Below are 24,219 nucleotides of genomic sequence, written 5' to 3' on the forward strand. Positions count from 1 at the left end.
CGGTGTAGGAAAAAGAGAAAAACTGGACACCAAGTAAAAGGTGGAGTGACCAAAAGGTTGGGTTTCAAGCAGGGTGTATGGAGTGGAACATAGGTGACTGAAGGTACAGCCAGGGTAAAGGTGAGGTCAGAATCTGAAGAACTCAAGTTTGGGGAGGTTACCCAGATTGTGAGGCCGTGAAAGGCTTTAGACACTAGAATTTTTAAACTAGAAGCAGAAACACATTGTATGTGCTTACTTTATTGGCTCCACACTAGTAAGGTGGTACTATAGAATTGGTTGGGGTCCTACAGCCCTTGAGAATCCATCTGTGCCTACTATTGAACCTTGTGTAAACTGCACAAGGGGTGCCAGGAGAGAGAATTTGCAAATTTAATCCCTAAAGTCTCTCCTTCTGGCCCAGTTTTTCTGATTGTATTTCCTCAGACCATTTATGTGGCACCAAATTCCTGTAGTACAATTTTAGAAGTATAGTGATTGACTTCAAGAGGACATAGGCTGGTGGACTAGGCAGCCACAAGGCAGATGAAATGTAGTGCAGAAACGTGTGAAGTGATACATTTTAGTAGGAAGAATGTGGTGAGGCAATATAAACAAAAGGGTACAATTTTAAGGGAGGTGCATGAAGAGAGACCTGGGGGTGTATGTGCACAAATCGTTGAAGGTGGCAGGGCAGGTTAAGAAAGCAGTTAAAAAGTATACCAGATCCTGGGGCTTCATAAATAAAGGCATAGAGTACAAAAGCAAGAAAGTTTCGAACCTTTATAAAACACTGGTTTGGCCTCAACTGGAGTATTGTGTCCAATCCTGGGCACTGTACTTTAAGAAGGGTGTGAAGGCCTTTGAGAGGGTACAGAAAAGATTTACAAGAATGGTTCCAGGGATGAGGGACTTCAGTTATGGGGATAGACTAGAGAAGCTGGGGTTCTCCTTGGAGCAGAGAACATTGAGATTTGATGGAGGTGTTCAAAATCACGAGGGGCCTAGACAAGAGTAGATAGAAACTGTTCCCATTGTCGGAAGGGTCGAGAACCAGCGTACACAGATTTAAGGTGATTGGCAGAAGAACCAAAAGTGACATGAAAAACTTTTTTACAATCATTCGATTGGCTTTCAAAAGAGAATTGGATAAGTATCTGAAGGAAAAAAATGTGCAGGGATATGGGAGAGCTGGCATAGGCTTGCTGGGCCAAATGGCAGCCTCCTGTGCTGTAACCATTCTAATACATAATCATGATGATCCTCAATTTGAGGATTCTGATTGAGCTTTTGATAAACACTTTTTTAAAAAGTACTTTAAATGTAAAAGATGTGTACCAGTTGATTTTAAGGAGCTGAAATCCAATATTTTTGACTTAGTTTTGTAAAAGGACTGTAGTTTGTCCTGTTCAAATACATAGAAACCTGCAATTGACACAGGCAAGCTTTGCAGCCATGTTCCATTTACCTTTTAATCCAACACCTAATTGAACTTCAAAAGACTTCTTCACTTGTGTTCCTATACTATTATAATAGTGCAAATTTGCACATCACATAGCAGATTATATTACTTGGGTTAGATTGTTTTGTAAAAATTAATCCCCTAGTGTGTTCTTGCAGGCTGAGGAGCTGACCAGTCACACAAGTGGAATCTGCTCCTATAGCTACTGCGAGGTGTGGCCTTCAGTATCATTCATGAATATACAGCAAAGCTACTGTCACTAATCTACAAACCTAAATCTGGCAAATTTGAGAATTTCATCTCGTGTTTTATAAATAATAACCTACTTTGAAAATGCTGTAACTTGGACCACTGTACACCAACATGGGGCAACCTAGATCAGTGGGACTCTACTGTGCTGTTGTTTGAAAGTGGTAGGTGGGGAGCGAGGAGCAAGAGAAATTATTGGTGAATACCTCAGTGGCACTAGTATAGACTTGAGGTAGAGGCTGGACCACTCAATAAAAAATAGGGAACATAGGACCACTCAGAAAAGGGAGGGGGGAGGGGGGGGGGGGGTGAAGAGAGGAGGTATTCATGCAAAGAAAGGTACTAAGTGATATCACACAATCTGGGCCATATTGTACCTGAAGCAATTTTCCTACATCAATTTTTTTTGTTCAAAAGGTTGAAATGTGCTTTCAGCAATTTACATCATTTCAGGGTTAATAAAAATGTACATTTCCCCAAAAAGAGCACGTTTCTCTAACAGTAGCAGCTGTTTCTGAACACTAATTTGAATATACACCTGTCTGTTGGAAGTTTGTATTTGCTTTTGATGGATGCATACTCACTAAGCACAATTGTGAATAGAAGTGTGGTAGCAGAGCAGTTACTGTTTGGTGTGATAGAGGCCTAACCGTTCCATTCTGCAACAGCTACTTCTCTAAGTGGTGATAGTGCCAATAAATAGGTGTTGGCCATAGCTCAGTGGTAGCACTCTCACCTCAGCGTCAGAAGGGTGTGGGTTCAAGTCTCACGCCAGAGACTGGAGCACAAAAACTCCACTCCAGTGCAGTACTAAGGGAGTGCTGCACTGTTGAGGTGCCACCTTTCGGATGTAAGAATAAAAATGTTTTATATGTGATGGACTCAAGACTATTAATATAAGATGTAATAAAGATAAATTTGATGTGTATGGATCTCCCCTGGGTAAGGCAACAGCGTGAAACTTAACAAAAAAAACCTGCATAACAGGATAACCCCCCCACAGAGACACCATTGAAACTCAAGCGCCACTAAAAGATGTCAACTAACAATTAACTTAAGCAAGAAATGGCACCAACCACTGCAGACACATGTTCAAAGGAAAGCCAATCAAGAACTACCATGAATCTAAGACCCAAGCATGGGGTCTTAGCAATTTAGACTCAAGCATGGGGTCTTAGCAATTTAGACTAGAGACAATGGACTTTAAAAGATATAAAACAAGGAACCCAAAGGCTCTCTCTCTCTGACCAACCACGTGGAAGAACAAGAAGCCCTCCCTCTACAGACCAGACCAAGAAGCAAGGAAAAAGGTTGTGTGCATTGCTTGACTCAGGGAAGTACCAGTCTGTGTAAATCTAACCCATTACCTTAAGTGTTGTAATCGAGTAGAGTCCATAAATACCAGTAGGCTATTGTTTTGATGTGCATGAGTGTGTGTTTAATAAACTTATTCCAAATTGTTTCAAAAGAATTGGTCTTGCTGTCAATTTAATGCCAGTCGAAATAAAAAGCTTACATGGATGAAACATTAAACTGAGGCTCTATTTGCTCTTGAGTGGGCATAAGATTCCATGGCACGATTTTGAAGAGGAGTAGGGTTGATCTTCCTGGTGTTCTGGGCAATATTTATCCCTCAATCAACATCACCAAAACAGATTATCTGGTCATTATCACATTACTGTTTGTGGGACCTTGGTGTGCACAAATTGGCTGCTGCATTTCCTACAACAGTGGCTACACTTCAAAAGCACTTCAGCACTTTGTCACATCCTGGAGGTTGTGAAAGGCACTATCTAATTGCAAGTTTTTCTTGAGTCAGAAGATTTAAGCCCCATTCCAGAATCTTAAGCACATAATCTAGTTGCAGTTACTGAGGGAGTGGTGTGCACTTTTGGATGAGACTGTCTGCCCTCAAGTGGGCACAAAAGATCCCATGGCACTATTTTGAAGAGCAGGCAAGTTCTCCCAGTGCCCTAGCCAACATGCATCCCTCAACCAACATCACAAAGATAATCTGGTCATTTATCTCATTGCTGTTTGTAGGACTGTGCACAAATTGGCTTCTGCGTTTCCCTGCATTACAACAGTGACAACACTTCACAAAGTACTTTTGCCCTGCCAGTACACTTTACACCTAATCCCAGCCTATTACCATCTCGTCTAGCTTCTAATCTCTTACTTCTTTTGGTTCTTTTATTCTTTTGTCCGATCGCAGCCCTGCCTTCGATCTAGTTCCTTTTCTCTCCAGTTTTGAAGAAGGGTCAAACCCGAAACGTCAACTCAAATTTCTCTCCACGGATGTTGCCTGACCTGCTGAGTTTTTCCAGCATTTTCTGTTGTTATTTCGGATTTCTAACATCTGCAGTATTTTGCTATCGTCCTTCACAAAGTACTGATTGGCTGTGAAGTGCTTTGGGACGACTGGATGTTATGAAAGGCACTATATAGAAACCAAGTTCTTTCTTTAAACTTGAGCTTTTGTAGGAATGAAAATCACCAGTTAAAGAGGAATGAAGGTACTTGGGTATGGCAAATTAGATTCTGCCCATTATTGGAGCTGTGTTTTTAAAATGTATTACTGCAGTTCATACTGTGTTAAAATCTATCACCCATTCTGCTGTGAGGATGCTTATATCAGCCTCATCCCAGAAATGACCCTCCTAATTTGTAAATTGGTGTAGCTTTGAACCAATGGGAAGACCATTGTTCAACATCTTAGGCCATCAATAAAGATGGTCTTTGTCTTCATACAACATTGGTAAATTAGCTGTTAATTAAATTATGAAAACAGTCTATGCACACTCAATTTAAAGCAGGTCAGAGAAGACAGCAGCAGAGTGATCTATAACCACATACAGCAGCAAAATGTTTCAGCTTTTTAAAAACATGAATCAGCTGAACTTAAAGTCTAAACTAGAGAAGTTGAGTGCTGGAATGTAGGGTATTATTGATCCAACTGTGAAAGCTATATTTGTTCATTTATTTTATGTAAATAAAGAGACATTAGTCTGAAGCTGTGCTTCATCTCTTGATAAAGGGAAGAATTTATATGTTTCCAAGTTGGTAGATGAAGTAAGGGTTGTATATTACAATTCATGGTCATTCTATCGCTTAACTTGATATTGGGTAGAAAAAAAGCAAACTCTGGCTTTATAGGGATGAGAGGTCCAGTTAAAGGGTTGATCATTGAATCCAAGAACATTTGTTCTTGTGCAAAAATACAAAATAGAAGTACAGGAATGTTTTTTCCAGTCCTGTATGTAGTGCTTGTTCAAAATAGAATTCTGCTCATAACCCATAATCCTCAATTGATTTTCTGACCAAATGCTTGTCAATTCCCTTTTAAGATTACTGGCTTATCCATGTCAAACATTCACCACCTTTCTCTGTTAAGTAGTTATCTGATAACTATTATGTTCCCTAGTTCCTTTTCTGAGCTTTATCTGATGCTCCTCGTTGTTTACTGTGAGCCCAGGAATTTCTCCAGGTTCAACTTGGCAATAGTCTCTTCAACATCACCGTTTCCTGTGTGTACCTCAGGTGGCTGAAATTGTTTCTTGGCTAGAGGCTTCTAGTATAAACAAACATTCATTCTAAATAATAGCTGAAGATTCAAATCTAAATATAGCTTTCCAGCCAAAATGGTAATAAGCAGTTTTTAAACTCTTACAATATAAAAGTCCTCCCTTGTTGTTGGGTTTGCTGACTTGCGCTTTTTCAGACTTAATTCAGATTGTGCAACAAACACTTGTATGAGGTAATCTTCAGAAAATTCATTTAAAGAAACAATTCAGGAAGGTCAGAAAAGTCAATAGCTCTTTCTACAGCTTGAATGTACTGCACACAAAACAAACTTGGCACAGGCAATTCAGTAACCCACTTATCTACTATTCTACAGCTGAACTCTGCTGCCAGCATCCTAACTCTCACCCAGTCCTGTTCACCCATCACCCTTGTGCTTGCTCAACTACAACACTCTCAATGTTAAAATTCTCATCCTCATTTTCAAATCTCTCCATGGCCTCACCACTCCCCATCTCTAATCTCCTGCAGCCCTACAACCCTCATATCTTTGCACTCCTCCAATCTCTGCTTCATTTCCTCTCCCTGACCCATACAACATTTCAACCTGAAGTGGAGCTCCAAACCACTTACTTCCACTATTGCATACCTCTTGCCTTAACATAGCAAAGGGATGGGGTGGTGACAGTGGAAGAGAAAGAGGGGAGGGTGATGGAGTTTCATAGCATACAATAGATAGCATTCTGTTGTAGAAATCATTGCAGGGGTTTTTGGTAGGGCAGTGGTAAAAAGGGAGAAAACTCCAGGGTCTGGGGATGAAGAAAAGATAGCATTTCTTCAGGTTTACTTTAGTGGCTTTTTGCTCCAAGAGATCCAGTTCAAAATGTCTCTTGGGCAAGATATATTGATGGGGCTGAAATCAGCATCACTCCCTCAAGCATGGAAAGCCTGTTGTTGCAGTGACCAGCATAGCAGGTATACCATAGGACTAACAGGAGATACTACCAACACTGCTCTTTTGTTCATCGACATATTAGTCCATGGCAGCATTATACAGAAACACATCAGTGATACCCACATCTAGGTCTCTGCTAGTCACACCCAGGTCTCTGCTGGTCACACCCAAGTTACCCATGTGTGGAGACCCAGTTGAGCTAAAAGCATCTTCCTTCACCTGGAGCTTCTCCTCCACATTCTAGAGACAGAAACCATGTCAATTGATGTATACCAAGGTTAGGGAATTTCCTAGCATAGATCCCTAGAATAGTTAAATACCTTCTCCTTCCCTTCCCAGTCCTCCTCTGCTGTTTATAATGCAGCCCAAGACTTGTATTTTGGGAAGTAGTGTGTCCTCAAGTTATCCAACTTCATGAATTGATGTAGTTGGCTGCCAGATTAACAGGGAATTTTTACAACATTTAAAAAAATGTTAGCCATTAGCAACATGTACATTGCAGATAGCAAATTTAAAAAAAGGTAGCGATACAATGTTATCTTGGATCTTTCTAAATTAATCAATTTTGTGGCTAAATCCTACACTTTCACCTACCTCCAAGGACAGTAGGAAGGGTCCAGACCCAAGTTTTGCTGCAATTGTCCTTATTGGCACACTTGCTCAAACTCCTTCCAGTGAAAGATGCATTGGTTTTAAACCAAAGTTTTCAAACAGACAATTAAGCAAACTTACTGGCAAAAAATGTACTTTACCATTAAAAAAATCAACTTAAACATTTGTACTTAAGCAGCTATGCAAGACTGCCCTGAATTTAGAACAGCTGAGTAAGAACAACTTTAATGTAAACTTTAACAAATCCTTAAAAAATTACAAAACTTTGTAAATCAAAAACATGACTGCAGAAATTCTTCATATGCTGTTAGCACTATTTTGGGCCTTTTCACACAAGGCTGTTAGTTGAGTCTGTAGAGAGAAAGGAGAAAAAAAAGCTCATTTTAGGAGAAAGCTTAACACCATTAGGTTTCCCTTCATGTTTACATTGAACACAAGTCCCTTGAAACTCCTCTCTGGTACTTTACTTGAGATGCAATTGGGGACCAAGCCTGCATCTGGCATTTAATTTAGATAAATGTAGTAACACATGGGTAGGGCCAATGCCAAGCAAGTGTATACTTTGCTGGGTTCAAATTGAAGCATGTTGAGCAGGAAAGAGACCTGGCCATTATAGTACACAAGTCTCTAGGTTCCCAACCAGTGTCATGAAGCTGTAATGAAAGCAGATATAGGAAATATAGCTAGGACGATGAATATAAAACAAAAAGCACTATAGTGTCCTTGTACAAGACCTTGGTTAGGCATCATCTAAAATAATGTCCAATTCTTGTCCCCCGACAAGAGGCCCTTGAAAAGATTCAGATGAGGGCCACTCAATTAATGGATTAAAAACTATTAATTATCACAATAGGCTCGAGAGCTGGGTCTTTTTACTGAAAGCATAGGCCCAAGTATTTAAAATGAAAGGACTAGATTGTACCTGCATGGATAGATTATTTGAATTAGATGGGTTAGGGAGATTGAGAGGACATGTACTAGTTATGCATGCATAGCACTAGGTTAGATGTCAGGAGGTTTTGTTTTCAGGAGGGTCATAAATCTTTGGAATAAGTTGCCAGCTTGTGCAGTTGGGCAAAGATAAATTTAGTCAGGAGTTTTCCTTTGCCCTTCAGAAAAAAACCATTTCAGATAAAGAGAACAGACATCAGCTTCACTTTTCACATAACCAATCATAACCTGGTATGAGCCATGATCCAACTGGCATTAGTCCTCAACTTGTGGCTCTTTACAATTGAGAAATTCATTGGACTCTGTTTTGGGGGTGAGGGGGCAAGCATGACAGGGGAAGAACACATCCAAGCCAAATCCACTCTGCATCCAAACCAACAACATAATTCAGCAGATAGCAATTGGACTCTTTTCCCCCCCCCACAACCGGTTATCCCCTTACCCAAGCAAAGTCAGGGACAAAGGTCATCTCCATTATAGATTCACAAGATCAGCCTAAATCACAACCAAACCTACAAGTTTTGGTGGATTTGCCCATTAAGCCAAAGTTAGCTTTTGAAGCAGTTTGGTTTCAGTAGGACCTTTTTTAGTATTCCCTCTTGTCCATTCCTTCCCTGATGTGCCCTCCACTCTCCCCATTCTTGCCAAATATCCAGCACAGGCCAGTACTTATGGACCTGCAGTAACAAAGCAGGAAAGATCATCAGTAGATGGAAGGGAAGATGGGATGAAACAGGAATCATGTTGCAGGACTAATGAGAGACTGCACCCGTGACCATTATAGGCTGTAGTCTCACGGCAGGTCGACTGCTTTTAAGATAAAAAAGACTTGACCCTTCACTTAAACAGCTGGTGAAAGTGATATTTGGGTCTGAGCAAGTCATTTGCTGCCTCCCTTGCTTGGAAATGGTACACAAATGATCTTACAAAAACCTTCTAGTGCCTTTAGCTAGGTATTGATCTTCATAAACAACTCAGACTGATACGAGAGACAAGGAAGAAAGAGGCTTACCACTAGCAACTGAATACCTTGAAGGGCATGTGGATCAAGCGACTGCACATCTATATTGCTTACTTCCTCACCAACTGCATGGATTGCCTAAGTAGCAAACATTAAAACATCACACAACAGATTTTGAAAGCAAGAGTAATTTAATACAACTTTAATAACTGCTTTAGAAACATGGAGAATGAATTTACAGAATAGGACTCTTGCTACAGAACAGATCACCAGCTACATCCCCTAAGGTAGAGGGCTATGGCATTGCCAGTAAAGCAAGACAGATGAAAGTGGGTAAATGGCCAATACTTGTACATGCATCCATATAGATTGCAGAGCAACATCACTGGGAACATTTAAAAAGGAATGTTTGACAAAGGTTATGTTAAGGCATATGCCCCATAAACAGCAAAAGCCTTTCTGTAAGGGGAACTACAGGCACTTTCTCCTCTTTCCTGTTTGCAGTGCAAAAGACCACATTAATAGAAGAGTCTCAAAGCCAAACACTGAGCAAAGGGAGTGTTTTGAATGGGAATTCAGTGGCAAGTATTCATTAGATTTTATTTCACAAGTTTATAGATTTCTGATAAATGGGGAGAGATCAGAAGCAACTGGAAAATACTCTGATGCATTTGGCTGCTAGATATCTACTGTAGTTTCAGCTAAGCCAGATGAGGAGCAATGAGCACTCAGGTATTTTGAAAAGCTTTAAACAAGAGCGTGAGAGTCATGCTAGCTGCGAGCACCTGTGGGGATCAAGAGGTGCACCGACATACGAGGACCTTAGCGGAACGCAAGCTGAAAAGTGAGCAAACGTTTCGCTGATCTCACAGCAAGGTCAAGAAAAAGGCACTCAACTAGTGCATGATGTTGTGTGGCAGGACAGGCAAGCCTAGTATTCTGTGGAACAACTCTCACAAAGAAAGTCAGAAATGCAAGGAGTATCTCCAGGTGGACTGAAGAGAAGAGGAGCATGATATGGTAGTGTCAAGTGGTAGATATGGGAGATTTAATCATTAGAGGAATATATATATATATATATATATATATATATATATATATATATATATATATATATATATATATATATAGCCTCTGACAAATTGTCAATCGTCTTCCAGGTGCCAGGCCAAGCGTGCAAGTCATTGTAACGTTAGAGCCCATGAGCCTGGGAAAGGTAGGATGGAGATTTGGAGTGGGGAAAAGAAAGGAGAAAAGGAGGGGGTGGGGGAAGGGAAGTTGCTATTAGATTAAAAAGCAGAGCCTCAAGGGCCATTTTACAACTACTCCTAGAGTCACGAGGCCAGTTAGGAAGCAGATTAAACCTGGCCAATGAGTGGTGCAGAAGGGAGGGTTTCCAATTCCCACCACATTGAAATGAATGATGCTAGAGGGAGTGCAACAGATGGTACGAGCTTTACCTTGGTATTTCGGTTTAGATGAAGTGAGGAAAGGTTTGAAACTATGTAAACATGGTCAAAGGTTAAGAATAGATTTAGCATTGCTATTATAAGATATTGCAGTCTAAACAGCAAGTTCAATGAGAAATATAACAAAAATGTACTCAAGGCAAGAAAAAAAGTTAAAAATCTTTGAGTACATGGATCAAATAGTGGTCAAGTTGAAAATGAGATCTGTAGGCAATGGAGAACATTACTATCTGAAGATGGACACATGTTTGCGGTCAAAATAGAGATGGTAAGAGGGGGAAGGAGAGGATAAGGGGGGAAAAAGAAAAAAGCTTACGTCCACCTGAGAACAGAGATGGGGACCTTGGTTTAACGTCTCATCCGAAAGATGGCACCTCCAACAGTGCAGTGCTCCTTCAGCACGGCACTGCAGTGTCAGCCTAGATTTTTGTGCTCAAGTCCCTGGAGTGGGACTTGAACCCACAACCTTCTGACCCAGACAAGTGTGCTACCCACTGAGCCACATCTAGGCCATTCGACCCTTCAAGCCTGCTCTGCCATTCAATAAAGTCATGAATGATCTACCTCCCACACCATCTCCATAGCCCTTGATTCACTTAATATCCAAAAGTCTATTGATCTGTGTTGCATATACAGAACTGACCAACCACACCCCTCTGGGGTAGAGAATTCCAAACACTCAACCCTTTGAGTAAAAACATTTCTCATCAGTCCTAAATGGCTGATCCCTTATTTCAAGACTGTGACCCCCTAGTTCTAGACTCACCAGCCAAGGGCAACATCCTCCCAGCATCTACCCTGTTAAGCCACTAAAATTTTATATGTTTCAATGAGATCACCTCTCATTCTTCTAAATTTAGGGAATATAGGCCTAGACTCCTCAAAAAGGACAATTCTCCCCATCCCAGAAATCAGTCTGGTGAAACTTCGCTGCACTCCTTCTAAGGCAAGCATATCCTTCCTTGGGCAAGGAGACCAAAATTGTACACAGTACTTAAGGTGCGGTCTCACCAAGGCCCTATATAATTGCAGCAAGACTTCTTACTCTTGTACTCCAATCCTTTTGTAATAAAAGACTAACATACCATTTGCTTGCTGTACCTGCATGTTAATTGACAGTTATGTATTCAAGGACACAGGTCCCACTGAATACCAACATTGCCCAATCTCACCATTTAAAAAATATTTTGCTTTTCTATTTTTCCTACCAAAGTGGACAACTTCACATTTCTCCACATTATATTCAACTTAACCTATCTAGCAGCAACAATTTGTATTTATACAACGCTTGAACGTAGTAAAACGTCCCAACCCACTTCACAGGAGTATTATAAAGACAAAAATTTGACACCGAGCCACAAGGAGAAATTAAGGCAGATGACCAAAAGCTTGGTCAAAGAGGTAGGTTTTAAAGAGTGTCTTCAAGGAGGAAAGAGGTAGCGAGGCAGAGAGATTTAGGCAGGGAATTCCAGAGCTTCGGGCCTAGGCAATGGTTGAGTGACTATAATCAGGGATGCTCAAGGGAGCAGAATTAGAGGAGTGCAGATATCTCGGGGGGGGTTGTGGGGCTGGAGGTGATTAGAGATAGGGAGGAGAGAGGTCGTGGAGGGATTTGAAAACAAGGATGAGAATTTTGAAATCGAGGCATTGCTTAACCGGGAGCCAATGTAGGCCTTTGCCTCTAAAGGACCCGCGTTTACTTTTGCTAATCTCTTCCTTTTTACATATAGAAGCTTTTGCAATCTGTTTATGTCTCTTGCTAGTTTACTCATTCTATTTTCTCTTATTTCTTCGTCCTCCTTTACCGAATTACAAAATCCTCAGGCTTATTCTTTTGGCAACATTATAAGCCTCTTCCTTTATTATTCTAATATACTAGCTTTAACTTTTCTTGTTAGCCACAGTTGGACTATTTTTCCCCGTGGGGTTTTTATTCCTTAAGGGAATGTATATGCAGTGTGAATTATTTCTTTAAATGTTTGCCATTGCTTATCTACCATCATATCCTTTAATCTAGTTTCCCCAACCAACCGTAGCCAACTCTCCTCTCATACCTACTTTGCTCAGATTTAAGACCCTAGTTTCTGGCTTAACAGTCAGTCTCAAACTCAACATAAATTTCTATCATATGATGATGCACTGCTCCCCAGTGGCTCCTTTATCACAAGGTTATTACACAATAATGGATCTAAAATAGCCTGTTCCCTATTTGGCTTCTCAACATACTGATCTAGAAAACTATCTTGAATGCATTCCATGAATTCTTCTGTAGTTGGTTTGCCAAATCTATGAAAATTAAAATCCCCCATGACCACTATTACCCTTGTTACATGCACCTCTAATTTCCTGATTTATACTGTGCCCAACACTACAACTACTGTTAGGGGGCCTATAAACAACTCCCACCAGTGTTTTCTGCCCCTTGTTTCTTAGCTCCACCCAAAGTGATTCTACATCTTGTTTTTCCAGAGCCAAGATGTCTTTATCCCATCCTTTATCAGGGCTACCACTTCTCCTTTTCCATTCTGCCTATCTCTTCTAAAAGTCAAGTATCTGGAATATTTAGTTCCCAACCTTGGTCACTCTGCAACCACTTCTCCACAATGGCTAGATCATATCAAGCCCATTTATTTCTAATCTGCGCTATTAATTCATCTATTTTGTTGCAAATGCTTCGCGCAGATAGTGCCTTTAACATTTTTCTATTTTACCCTGATGTCACTTTAGCCACTGGTGCCCTATTACCTTCGTGGAGCTCTGTCCCTTCCTGATTTTTACCTATATCACTACTCTGCTCTACAGCCATGACATTTCTCTTACTGCTTCTGAATTTACCTTTTCCTGAATCTTCCCACTTCTCTTTCTCCCCCCCCCACCCACATCTCATTAGTTTAAAGCCCTATCTACCATCCTAGTTATTCGATTTGCCAGAACACTGGCCCCCGGTTTAAGTGGAGCCCATCCCAACGGAACAGCTTCCTCTTTCCTAGTACTGGTGCCAGTGCCCCATGAATTGAAAGCCCTGCTTCCCACACCACTCTTTCAGCCACGCATTTAAACTTGTAATCTGCTTGTCCCTATGCCAATTTGCACATGGCTCAGGTAACAAGCAAGATTACCTGTGAGGTTCTGAGTTTTAATTTTGACCCTAGCTCTTCAAACTCTCAGCAGAACCTCATTCCTAGTTCTACCTGTTGAATTTGTAAAAGACATAAGGGCCACATGGAGGATCATTTGCAGTGGTCAAAAAGGTTTCATGAGATTGAAAGATTGAGGGCCATCATGGAGATTTGTCAAACAGATATGATGCCCAAAGCATAAAGTGTACATTTGCTTACAAGTTTATGTAGGATTAGGTTTTCTTAAACAAATCTCCACCTTTAAAATCAATCTGACCTGCATTAGAACCTTAGCCCTCATAAGGTTGTTTACTTACCTGCCCATCAGCCAAAGGTATTTTAATAAACGGCAGTGACTTATCCACACATGCTGGAGAACGATATGAAAATTTCTGCATTTTTTGTCCCGATCTAAAAACAAGCAGTTTGACTAAGTCAATGGAGGTATCTACATAAATAGAAGTATTGCTGGTATTTTGCACAACTGCTAAAGTCGTGGTTGATAAGTGTAGATCTAGACATTGCCTTAGACACTCTTCACATTATGTACACACACATTTAAGTGGACTAAGTCTTGCCAATCTCAAATTGATGCAATGTTATTTACAAAAGAACCCAAAATGACCCTGAAATGCATTACTCTCAAAAGGATCAAAATACATGATAAAATTAACAAGTGGAAGAGCGGATGAAATTGAAATTCATTTTTGTGCCCCTCAACCTCCAAAATGGAGAGGTGTGAAAAAGGAAAAGGCAGCAAGCAGCTGGGTTATATAGGCCAGGAAGGTCCCATGACCATCCACCTCCCACCCCCAAGGATTACATGTTATTAATGGATCCTTGAACAAGGAACTAGAGGGAGTCAGCACTTTCTGGAGCTAGGGAGTAGGAAAAAAAATGCCCTTCAGCAGCCTATTCTTTCTTCTGCATTTTCCAAATCTTACATCCAAACACCAGCAACACCTAGAGTACATCAATTTGGGAAAATAAACATGGCCATTTTGATGCTTAATGACATATGACATAAATCGTGCCATTTATGTAGAAAGGACTTATGAAATATACTGGGCGGCCTGCTGGTGGCGCTGTCCAGGGAGAGTATAAATACTCGGGCACAGGCCCAGCTTGCTCAGGGACATTTTGTAAACAGGAACTAGTGAAGGATAACTAGACTTCCATGTTGTGAAAGTCGATAAAAGCCTGGTTTAATACTCTGACCAAATGCCTAGTAGTTTTCTTACATCAACATCCCTTCATAAATACAGTTTGAAATTAGCAACTGAAAACAACTTTTCTCTTTTTAAAAGACATGGAATTTACTTTTTGTCACCAGTAGAAGATCTCTTTGGTGCAGCTCCTTGAAGAACTGAAGTCATTTTGGTTCTCAATATTGGACTGCTGTGCATATAATTAAGAAAAAAAGACATTGAACAGAGGGAAGCAAAATAGACAAATTTTATTGTTAGCAACTATGTTCAAAATATGCCACTTTTCAGTTTAAAAAAGCATTACCTTGTGAAGAGGATTTCCTTGTCACAGCTGGAGAATGAACTAGGTTTTGGCTTGGCTTGAGGTATCTGAAAAAGTTTAATTATTAAAGTGCCACTTAACATGGATGCCACTAGTAACAGTAGCATGACAAGTAGTATATGGCTGCGTGGCTACACCCAGTTTATTTTCAAAGTGTTCGCTTTCAATGTGCTGCTACAGTTGCAGTTTACCTTTGGACACAAGTTCTTGTAACTGGAGGTACCACTAGCACGGTTTCACATGGAGTATAGAGTATAGTGTACAGTAGGTACCAAGGAACAGCAGCTTTACTAAAGCCTACTTCCTACTGCTTGTAGAAGCAGGCAAAGACATACCTACTTTGGAAGTGGCTATGATAAGGCAGGGCAGCACATGCTGGCATACAGAACCCCAAGTTTTAGAATACAACCAGTTTGTAGGTGAAAAGATCAAGTCCTCTGCTGTTCAGTCTAGAATCTGTCAAATTTGTTAAGCTTTTTCAGAAACCATAAATTTATATTGCACTTGCAGACGTTATTAGGCCATCCCTCTTGCCCATGGTCTTTCAAGCGGACCATGACAGAGCCCTACATTCCCAAGAAGTTAGCAACCTCCTCCAGACAAAGACTGATCTTTTAACTAGATTGAATCCCTTACCACAAGAGCTCTCACCCTTTCCATCCAATAGTTTAATAGTCACAATCTGTAGGTGGCAAACCCATCTTCTACTTTTGATCAGACAAAAATAAATGCCAGACCAACTGATGTGGGCTCTCGGGAACTTGAGCCAACAGAAAGTAGTCTGGTCTCTTGCAATTCTGTGGGGGTTTTAGACTGGAAAACAAAGCACCATCTGGTGCCTCAAACTAGCCATTCCTCACATGCAACCCCACTGTCCATCAACAGGTGGCATCAAAGCAAAGTCTGATCTACTCCTCAGCCAAGCGGTTTCTCCCCTTCCATGTTAGGAAAAGGGAAGCCAATGGCACAGCCACTCTTGTATTGGCAGAGATCAACTCAACACAGACCAAGATTAGTACTTTCCTCATCTAGATGGCTTATACACCACAAAATATATAGTGCATTTATCTACTAAGCCAGGGGGATTTCAATCAATCTTCTAAAAATAGAATTTAGCGCATGACCTTACCGTGCAAGATTTTGCTGCAGTTGACTTTGCTTTGCATTTTGATTTAGTAAATTCCACTTTAGAATTCAAAGCCAATAGAGCTTTTCCTGAAATAGAAATATTGTCATCCAGATCAATCTATCCAGAATTAATGTTAGTAACTGCACATATATTTTGACTTGCCTTTTGTTTTTCTCGTCTTAATAGCAACAGTGGCTAGTGCCTCTTCCTTGGGATAATCAGCCTGTGAATGTGAATAAATGGTTTCCATCAGTTGTACACAATAGAGTTGTTAGATAAGTAGAGAAATATACCAGGTCTTTCCCAATCATGTCCCTGGCCATCAATCCCCAGCATTAAGACCACCTTGGTCAAAGACACCAATAACACCCTGTACAGCTGATTCACCGCTCTTCATCCTCTCTACAGCACAGGTTAGATACAGAGTAAAGCTCCTTCTATACTGTACCATCAAATGCTCTCAGGTCAGATCAAGTGTACACCACTTCTTTGTGGTTCCATTCCTACTTGCCCAAATACATTTGTTCTCACCTCATGTTTGCATGATCACCTCCAACATACTCATTCTATCACTCAGCCACATTACACACAAAGACAGGTTAACTTCCATATGTACACACAAGCTTCCCACCACTGCTGAACTCCATAGACTAATCAGACATCAACTTCCTACAGCTCAACATTGTTGCAACTAAAGGCAAACATAATGGCCTGGAATTTGCAGTCAGCGGCGAAGCAAAGACGTTTGCCGTTGGCCCCGAAGTAAGCTTTGCACAAAGATCTCGGTGTCGAGAAGTTTGGATTTTCTGACACGCAATTCAAATCAACATAGTAGTGGGAATCCTAGAGTGCGAGCTGCTGGGACTGCAACAAGCCATCTAAGCAGCCAATCAAAATGCAGAATTCTCACAGCAAACCAGAAGTGGGTAAGCTGTTAAAATTCTAAATTTTTAAAAAATTATTAGAGATCAAAACAAAGATCAGGGCTCTCGCATAGGGAAAAGGCAAACTGAAATAAAAGACGAACACATTGATTTTAATTTTTATTAAAATGGAAAAATTTGACTGCACAAAATTAAAATGATTTTTTCAGGGCTATAACCTTTGCTTAGCAGTCAATAATCTGTTAAAATCCCCAGTTACACCTAATCCCTTTGGGTCTAACTTTTGATGGGGTATTTAACAGTGTAATTACTGCTGAAGAGCCAAAGTTTCAGTTTCCACGATTTGAAGATTTCACTGATTGCCAGTTCGGTTGGGGGAGGCGCAGAGCGCAACCTGTGAATGACAGACCACAACTTCAGGATTTCAGCATTAGGCTGCGCATGGCGCTAAATCCTGAAGTTGCGGTCAGTTTCAAAGGCGAAAGGACGGTGAACGCTGCCAGTTCACAGTCATCAGGGCCGCAAATTCCGGGCCAATAATTATTTGTTGCCAGTACCAATATGCCTCTGGCACAGACACCATCAGCCTGCCTGCTCACACTCCGCATTCTACTGGACCCCAAGCTGAATTTCCTACTTCACATCTGGAATATTGTTTGCTTACACCCTTCTCATCCTTTCAGCTGCCACATGTGTCCTGGGTACCTCAAGAATCCCTTTCTCTAATGTTTGCCTTGTCAGTACACAGAAACTTGCGCTAATCTAAAATTCTGCAGCCATATCCCCTCTAAAAAAAAAAAAAATTAAAAATGGAACATGTTACAATTAAGGGAGAGGTGTGGGTTGGTGCTTGGGCTGGAGATCCCCCATTGATACTGCCAGCAAGGAGAGAGGGCCCCCAACCCCACCCCACCCCAGTGTCTGCATGCCACCGCATTCCTGGGTCACAGAAGCTTTCTCCACTTCGACAGATTTTCCAAGCTTCCCTCACCCTCTAGGTATCTTTGCGTTCCTGAATTATCACCTAATTTTGCCTTGCACCGTCACTTGTCATTTAATCATCGTCTGCCCTTCACCCAATCACAGACAGCCTCTTCTCCTCCTGCCCCAGTTGGTTAAAAGCTTTTCATCTGGAACATCTTTCAATTCGGTCATAAAAAGTTAATGACTTGAAACATTAACCCTATGTTTCTCTCTCCACAGATGCTGCCTGACCCAAGTGTTTCCAGCATTTTCATTTCCGATTTCAAGTATCTGCAGCATTTTGCTTTTCACAAGGTAAAATGGCCCATCTTCTCCCCCTCCCCTTGAATATACATCTGCTCCAGGGTGGCCATTTCCCCTGGTTCTTGGCACTTTTCTATGGTGTAAATAGACTGATTTTATAAACTAGCAGGTAGCAAATATTTACAGGTAACCCAGGGCAAACTAATCAGAGCTGAACTGACAATTTTCTGCATTTACTGTTTAGTTAAATGGATTGTAGCATTGGCACTTAAAAAAAAAAATGTATTTAGTAACACAAAATAACCCAAGAGAGCTTAATGAAATGGGAAGTGAATGGTGTTCAAGAGGATTAAATTACACAATAGTGTTAGTAAATCAGGTCTAGAGCCAAATTTAGACAAAAAACTACTTACCAGCACTGCAGCAGTTGCAACTTGATCAGCTCCTACTGTAGCTACACAAAACATGAAGTTGAGATTGTGAGGTGAAATGCAGGTGTTACAAATCATAAATACATAAAGATTTGAAAATGCAATCACTTGGGCCATTATTTTACTGTGACTGCACTAGTCAAATTCTGCTTTTATTTGTGACATTCCAGAATTTTCCAATATTTTTAATTAGTGTTTTGGGGATCACACCCTACATCTCTGCCCATTTGCTGACTGAATTATTCATATTTTTCATACATGGTATTAAAAGATTTCCTGGGATCTTACTAGTGTGTTGGGATCATATTCTGCAATTCCATACATTTCTCCACCACCCCCCAAACAAAAAGCAAAATCACTTAGTAAGTGGCTTTTTGTTTTTCTTTGCCAATTTTCTCCCCCTTCCCTCCTCACCTGTTAATGCTTACTCCTTGCTGGGATACTGCTCCATGGGTGCCAGACTTAAACACACCCCCCCCCCCCCCCCCCCCCATCCTCCAGTACTTCACCCAAGTGGCCATTCTTTCCATGTGGGCCTATGTGACGATTGCGGAAAGGATATTAAACAAGGGGGTGAATGGAAGGGGGTCACAACCAAGCCCACTCTTGTCCACACACTTCGTTGTAGCAGGCGTGACAGGATAGGAACACAGGTTAAATTTGCCCTCCTCGAATGCAGGGATGCCGAGACCAACGGTAGACACCCTACTTTCACCCTAGGTGCGATCAGTTAACCCAGCAACAGACTGGGTATGGAACTTGGAATCTCCCTGTTGCACATGGTATGGCTACCTCTGGTTTAATCATGCGTCACTAGGGGAAGTCCAAACAAAGCTTGAATTTTTTTTTTTTTTACTGGAGTGTTATGCAAGGAAGGTACAAATTCTTTGGTTTCCACTTCATTTTAAAAAATTGAATATGTTAAATATGAGGTGGTACATTTTGGTGGGAAGAACAAGGAAGCCACATACTCCTTGGAAAATAAGTGTCCAAATGGGGCAGAGGGATCTGGGGGTGCAGATACACAAATCACAGTAATGGCGCAGGTGAATAAGGCGGCTTAAAAAAAAAAGTTTCTTTTCTCAAACAAAGGTTCATTTCTAGAGGGATAGAATTGAAAAGCAGAGAACTTAGTTAAACTTGTACAGAACCTTGGTTAGACCACACTTGGGAGTACTGTAAACAGTCTGGTCTCCATATTATGGAAAGGATAAAGAGGCACTGGAGAAGGTACAAGAGAGATTTACTAGAATGATACCAGAACCGAGAGGTTATACCCACCAGGAAAAAAAACCAACAGGCGGTGGGGGGGGGGGGGGGGGGGGGGGGGGGGGGAGAAGAGAGAGAGGGGGGGGGGGGGGGAGAAGAGAGAGAGGGCGGGGGGGGGGGGGGGGGGGAGGGAAAGAGGGGAGAAGAAGAGTCTGTTCTCTAGAAAAAAGACAGAGGGGTGGCCTGATAGAGGTCCTAAAGATTATTAAAGTGTTTGATAAGAGTAGAGAAAGTGTTTCCACTTGCAGGGGAAACCAGAACTAGAGGCCATAAATAAATGAGAGATAGTCACTAATAAATCCAATAGGGAATTTAGGGGCAACTTGGTTTACCCAGAGAGTGGTTAGAATTGCAGATGACACAAAACTTGGAAGTATAGTGAGGCTTCAAGACACAGACAGGCTGGTGAAATGGGCAGGTGAAATCTAATGCAGAAAAATGCAAAGTGATACATTTTGGAAGAACAAGGAGAAGCAATATAAACTAAAGGGTACAATCCTAAAGGGGGTGAATGAACAGAGACCTGGGGGTATATATGCACAAATCGTTGAAGGGGGCAGGTCAGGTTGAGAAAGCGGTTAAAAAACATATCGGATCCTGGGCTTCATAAATAGAGGCATAGAATGCAAAAGTAAGAAAGTGATGAAGAACCTTTATAAAACACTGGCTCAGCCTCAACTGGAATATTGTGTCCAATTCTGGGCACTGCATATTAGGAAGGATGTGAAGGCCTTAGAGGGTGCAGAAAAGATTTACAAGAATGATTCCAGGGATGAGGGACTTCAGTTATGTGGATAGATTGGAGAAGCTGGAGTTGTTCTCCTTAGAGCAGAGAAAGTTGAGGAGTTCAAAATCATGAGGGGCCTAGACAGTAGATAGTGAGAAACTGTTCCTGTTGGCAGAAGGGTCAAGAACCACAGGACACAGATTTAAGGGGATTGGCAAAAGAACCAAAGGGGGGGGGGGGGGGGGGAAAGCTTTTCTTTTTTTAAACGCAGCGAGTGGTTAGGATCTGGAATGCACCGACTGAAAGGGTGGTGGAGGCAGACTCAGTTGTGGTTTTCAAAAGGGAATTGGATAAGTACCTGAAGGAAAAATATATTGCAGGGCTACGGGGAAAGGGCAGGGGGAGTGGGACTAGCTGAAGTGCTCTTGCAGAGAGCTGGCAGGGGTTCAACATGGCCGCCTTCTGTACTGTAACCATTGGATGATTCTATGAATGTGGAACTCGCTACCAGAAGGAGCAGTTGAGGCAACTAGTACAGATGCATTTAAGGGGAAGCTAGATAAACACCAGAAAGGAATAGATAATGGAGTTAGATGAAGAGTGCGAGGTTGCTCATGTGGAGTGTGGAGCATAAACACCAGTAAGGCCCGGTTGGGCCAAATGACCGGCTCTGTGCTGCACATTCCATGTAAGACGATGCAAGGCAGCGAAAAACAAAATTACCAAGGAAGTCTTTCAGCTTCATTCGTTTGATTGCTGCCGGCATCTTTAACAATTGAACAGCCAGGACACTGTCAACCATGTCTATTAGTTTTCCAAAAGCTTGTTCCATTTCCCTTATTTTCTCACTTGCTGCAAAGGAGGAGGAACACGTTTAGTTGTGCCCAGAGATTGTACAACAACAATTGAAAGCGCAATGTAATCGGAATATACCATTAAATCACTCAAATAACAAATGAGGCGAGTTATTAAACCACAGACCAACACATTGTTAGCGCTAATTTGCACCTATTCAGCTGAACCCATTGAGCAATGTTTGGCTTTAGCACATAGGCTGGGATAGAGCGGCTAAAACAAAAGCAAGTCAACGTCAATGAATTAGGAACTTTGTAAAAATATAGTAGGCAAAGTAAAATTCAGTAAAAGCAGCACAATATACAGAAGAGTAAATAAGCATGCGCTATCAAGCGCGTGGAATAAATTACTATGAATTATTCTGCCACAAGAATCGAATTTACCTTTTGCATCGAAATATTTCATAAATAATTGTATTTTTTCATCCTTCGCCTCCTGCGAGAGAACCATTTGCACCGACTCCACATTATCCCTGGAGGCAGCGTTCCGTTTACTTCGAGTCCCCGACGCCATCATCAGCGCCTCACGAAACTGCATAAAAGTTAACTACAGCCTGCCGGTTACATCTTTATTTAATGCTCTTCCTGTTTGTACTGGCTGGGAATAATTGTCTAATTGAAGTTATTCAATTTAATCCACTCAATGCGAAGTGGCCGTTGGAATTTATTTTAATTGCAATAATGTTATATGAGGAGAGACAGCTCTGTGTACTCTTTTAGTGGGGTGATTAAACAAAATTGACTGTAAATTAATAAAACTTTAAAGGAACCTTAACAAATTAAATTAAAATTTCATTGGCCGGGGTGAAGATGCACTCCAGTTGCCGCGGCGTCCACCGGTCGCGGAAGGCCTCGAGCGTGCCGGCAGACACCGCGTGCTCCATCTCCAGGGCCACCCGGGCACGAACGTGGCCACGGAAGAGAGGCAGGCAGTCGGGCCGAACAACCCCCTTGACCGCCCACTGCCTGGACCAGTTGATGGCCACTTTGGCCAGACCCAGGAGCAGTCCTATGAGGAGGTCCTCCGATCTGCCCGCTCCCCTTCGCACCGGGTGACCAAACATCAGGAGCGTGGGACTGAAGTGCAGCCAAAAATTGAGGAGCAGCCCCTTCAAAAAGTGGAAGAGGGGCTGCAACCTCTCACATTCCATATAAACATGGAACACGGACTCCACCAGGCCACAGAAAAGGCAGGCGGCCTGGGAGTCCGTGACCCTACTTAAAACTTTATTGCACGGGACTGCTCCGTGCAACACCTTCCAGGCCAAGTCCCCAATAGATAAAGGGAGGACTCCCGCGTAGAGAGCCCTCCACTGGGGACACCCGCCTCCTCCGGATGGCAAGATGGTGTGCCAAGGTGTGTCCGGATGGCAGACGAGGATGGCAAAATGGAGGGTGTGCAAGAGCAGCCTGGACAGGAAACCCCACTGCGCAGAATGAAAAGGCACGGAGGGGATTTCCCGGAGACGGCTCAAGTTGTGAGGCGCCGGCTCCCAAGAGAGGTTTCGGGGCCGGGCGCCGATGAGGAATTTCATCCGGACGGGGGTCAGTTTGGATGTGAAACCCATGTAATTGCACGGGACAGTCCAGTGATAAGGTTAAAGATTTCAGATTTGCCTGGTCCACGGTAGTGTTGTGTCTCAAGGGGTTTTATACCCTTACCTATATAACAATTAAGAAGGACTCCGGGGTGGAGAGTTTAGTTAAAGGCCATTTTATTTACAATGTGCTTCTTCACTCAATGCACTACATTTCCCATAGTGCATTGCGAATCACCACTACGGTATCCCATGTGGGACAATTCTAATACACATTCAAAATACACAACATATTTCCTCCCCCTTAAAATAGAATGTCCACAAAACAGAATAACTGAAAATGACTATAACTTTGGAAGAGAGGGTAGACTACCTCTACATTCCGCTAACCCTGGGGATTATTCTGCCCCATGCACACAGGTTAGCACTAACTGTAACTAAGGCGCTCTGGAGGCTGCCTTTCTCTTTGGGGGTAACGCCTAGTCTCAGGAGCAGGCTCTGGCTGGCTCTCCCGTGACCCTGCAGGTGTGGCTTCCTCTCTCGATGGCACAAGAGTGGATGGTACCACTGTCTCAGGGTCGGACAACCAGTCCCTGCTGGAGCCCCCAGCAGGTCCTTGATCCTCTGTTTCTTGGGTTACCTGTGGCGACTGTCTTGGCAGTAACTGGTCTACATGCCGTCTCCATGTTCGGTCGTCTCCGGTGCGGACTCGGTATGAAACGGGGCCCGTCTTTTGAATGCAGTGGCGCTGCTCTTGGCATATCCCTGGTTGTCTCGCATGATGGGCATGATTTCGCTTCAACTTCAATTTCATGATCCAGACCAGGCCACCAGAAGTAGCTTCGTGCCAGCTCCTTCATCCGGACAATACCACAATGTCCCGAGTGCAGCTCGTTGAGGACATGTTTCCGCAGCTTTGGTGGTATGATCACTCGCATGCCCCAAAGGAGGCATCCTGACGTGACAGACAACTCCTTCCCTCTTGACAGGTAAGGTAGGAGCTCAGGTGGTGCGTCTGACACCCGTGATCCGTCTCCTTGCATCACCCGATCCAGCGCCTTGGATAGCGTAGGGTCCACTCTGGTCTCTTTCTTGACCTGCCAGGCCGTGACAGGGGCATTGCTCACCATGTCAAAGTAGAAAATCTTCTGCTCACAGCCTTCAGAGGGCACAGGCAGCAGAAGTCTTGACAATCCGTCCGCATTGCCATGTGCTGCTGACCTCCGGTATTTGATGTTGTAATTGTGAGCACTTAACATCAGCGCCCAGCGCTGCATCCTGCACGCTGCCAGGGAGGGTATTCCTGTGTGTGGACCAAAGATCGATGTCAGAGGACGATGATCCGTCAGCA

At 42.4% G+C, this 24,219-nt stretch overlaps 1 protein-coding gene across 2 annotated transcripts; it reads right to left on the minus strand.

The window, feature by feature from the left end:
* Nucleotides 1–4,699: 4,699 nt before the first annotated feature.
* On the minus strand, nt 4,700–21,953 carry LOC147116506 (borealin-2-like). Of its 2 annotated transcripts, XM_085991519.1 has the most exons (10): nt 21,715–21,953; nt 21,200–21,328; nt 18,463–18,503; nt 16,101–16,161; nt 15,939–16,024; nt 14,792–14,856; nt 14,600–14,677; nt 13,597–13,690; nt 8,743–8,829; nt 4,700–7,130 (listed from the first exon to the last, which is right to left on the minus strand). In XM_085991519.1, exons 1-10 carry the CDS (start codon nt 21,866–21,868, stop codon nt 7,077–7,079), a joined length of 849 nt encoding a protein of 282 aa, XP_085847645.1. In that variant the 5' UTR covers nt 21,869–21,953; the 3' UTR covers nt 4,700–7,076. The 2 variants fall into 2 exon arrangements, with proteins under 2 accessions (XP_085847645.1, XP_085847646.1); XM_085991520.1 differs by lacking the exon at nt 21,200–21,328.
* Nucleotides 21,954–24,219: the final 2,266 nt, after the last annotated feature.

The sequence above is a fragment of the Somniosus microcephalus genome, chromosome 6, assembly GCF_052327205.1.
Source record: "Somniosus microcephalus isolate GS21.2 chromosome 6, FLI_Smic_1.0, whole genome shotgun sequence".
In the NCBI taxonomy this organism is placed as follows: domain Eukaryota; kingdom Metazoa; phylum Chordata; class Chondrichthyes; order Squaliformes; family Somniosidae; genus Somniosus; species Somniosus microcephalus.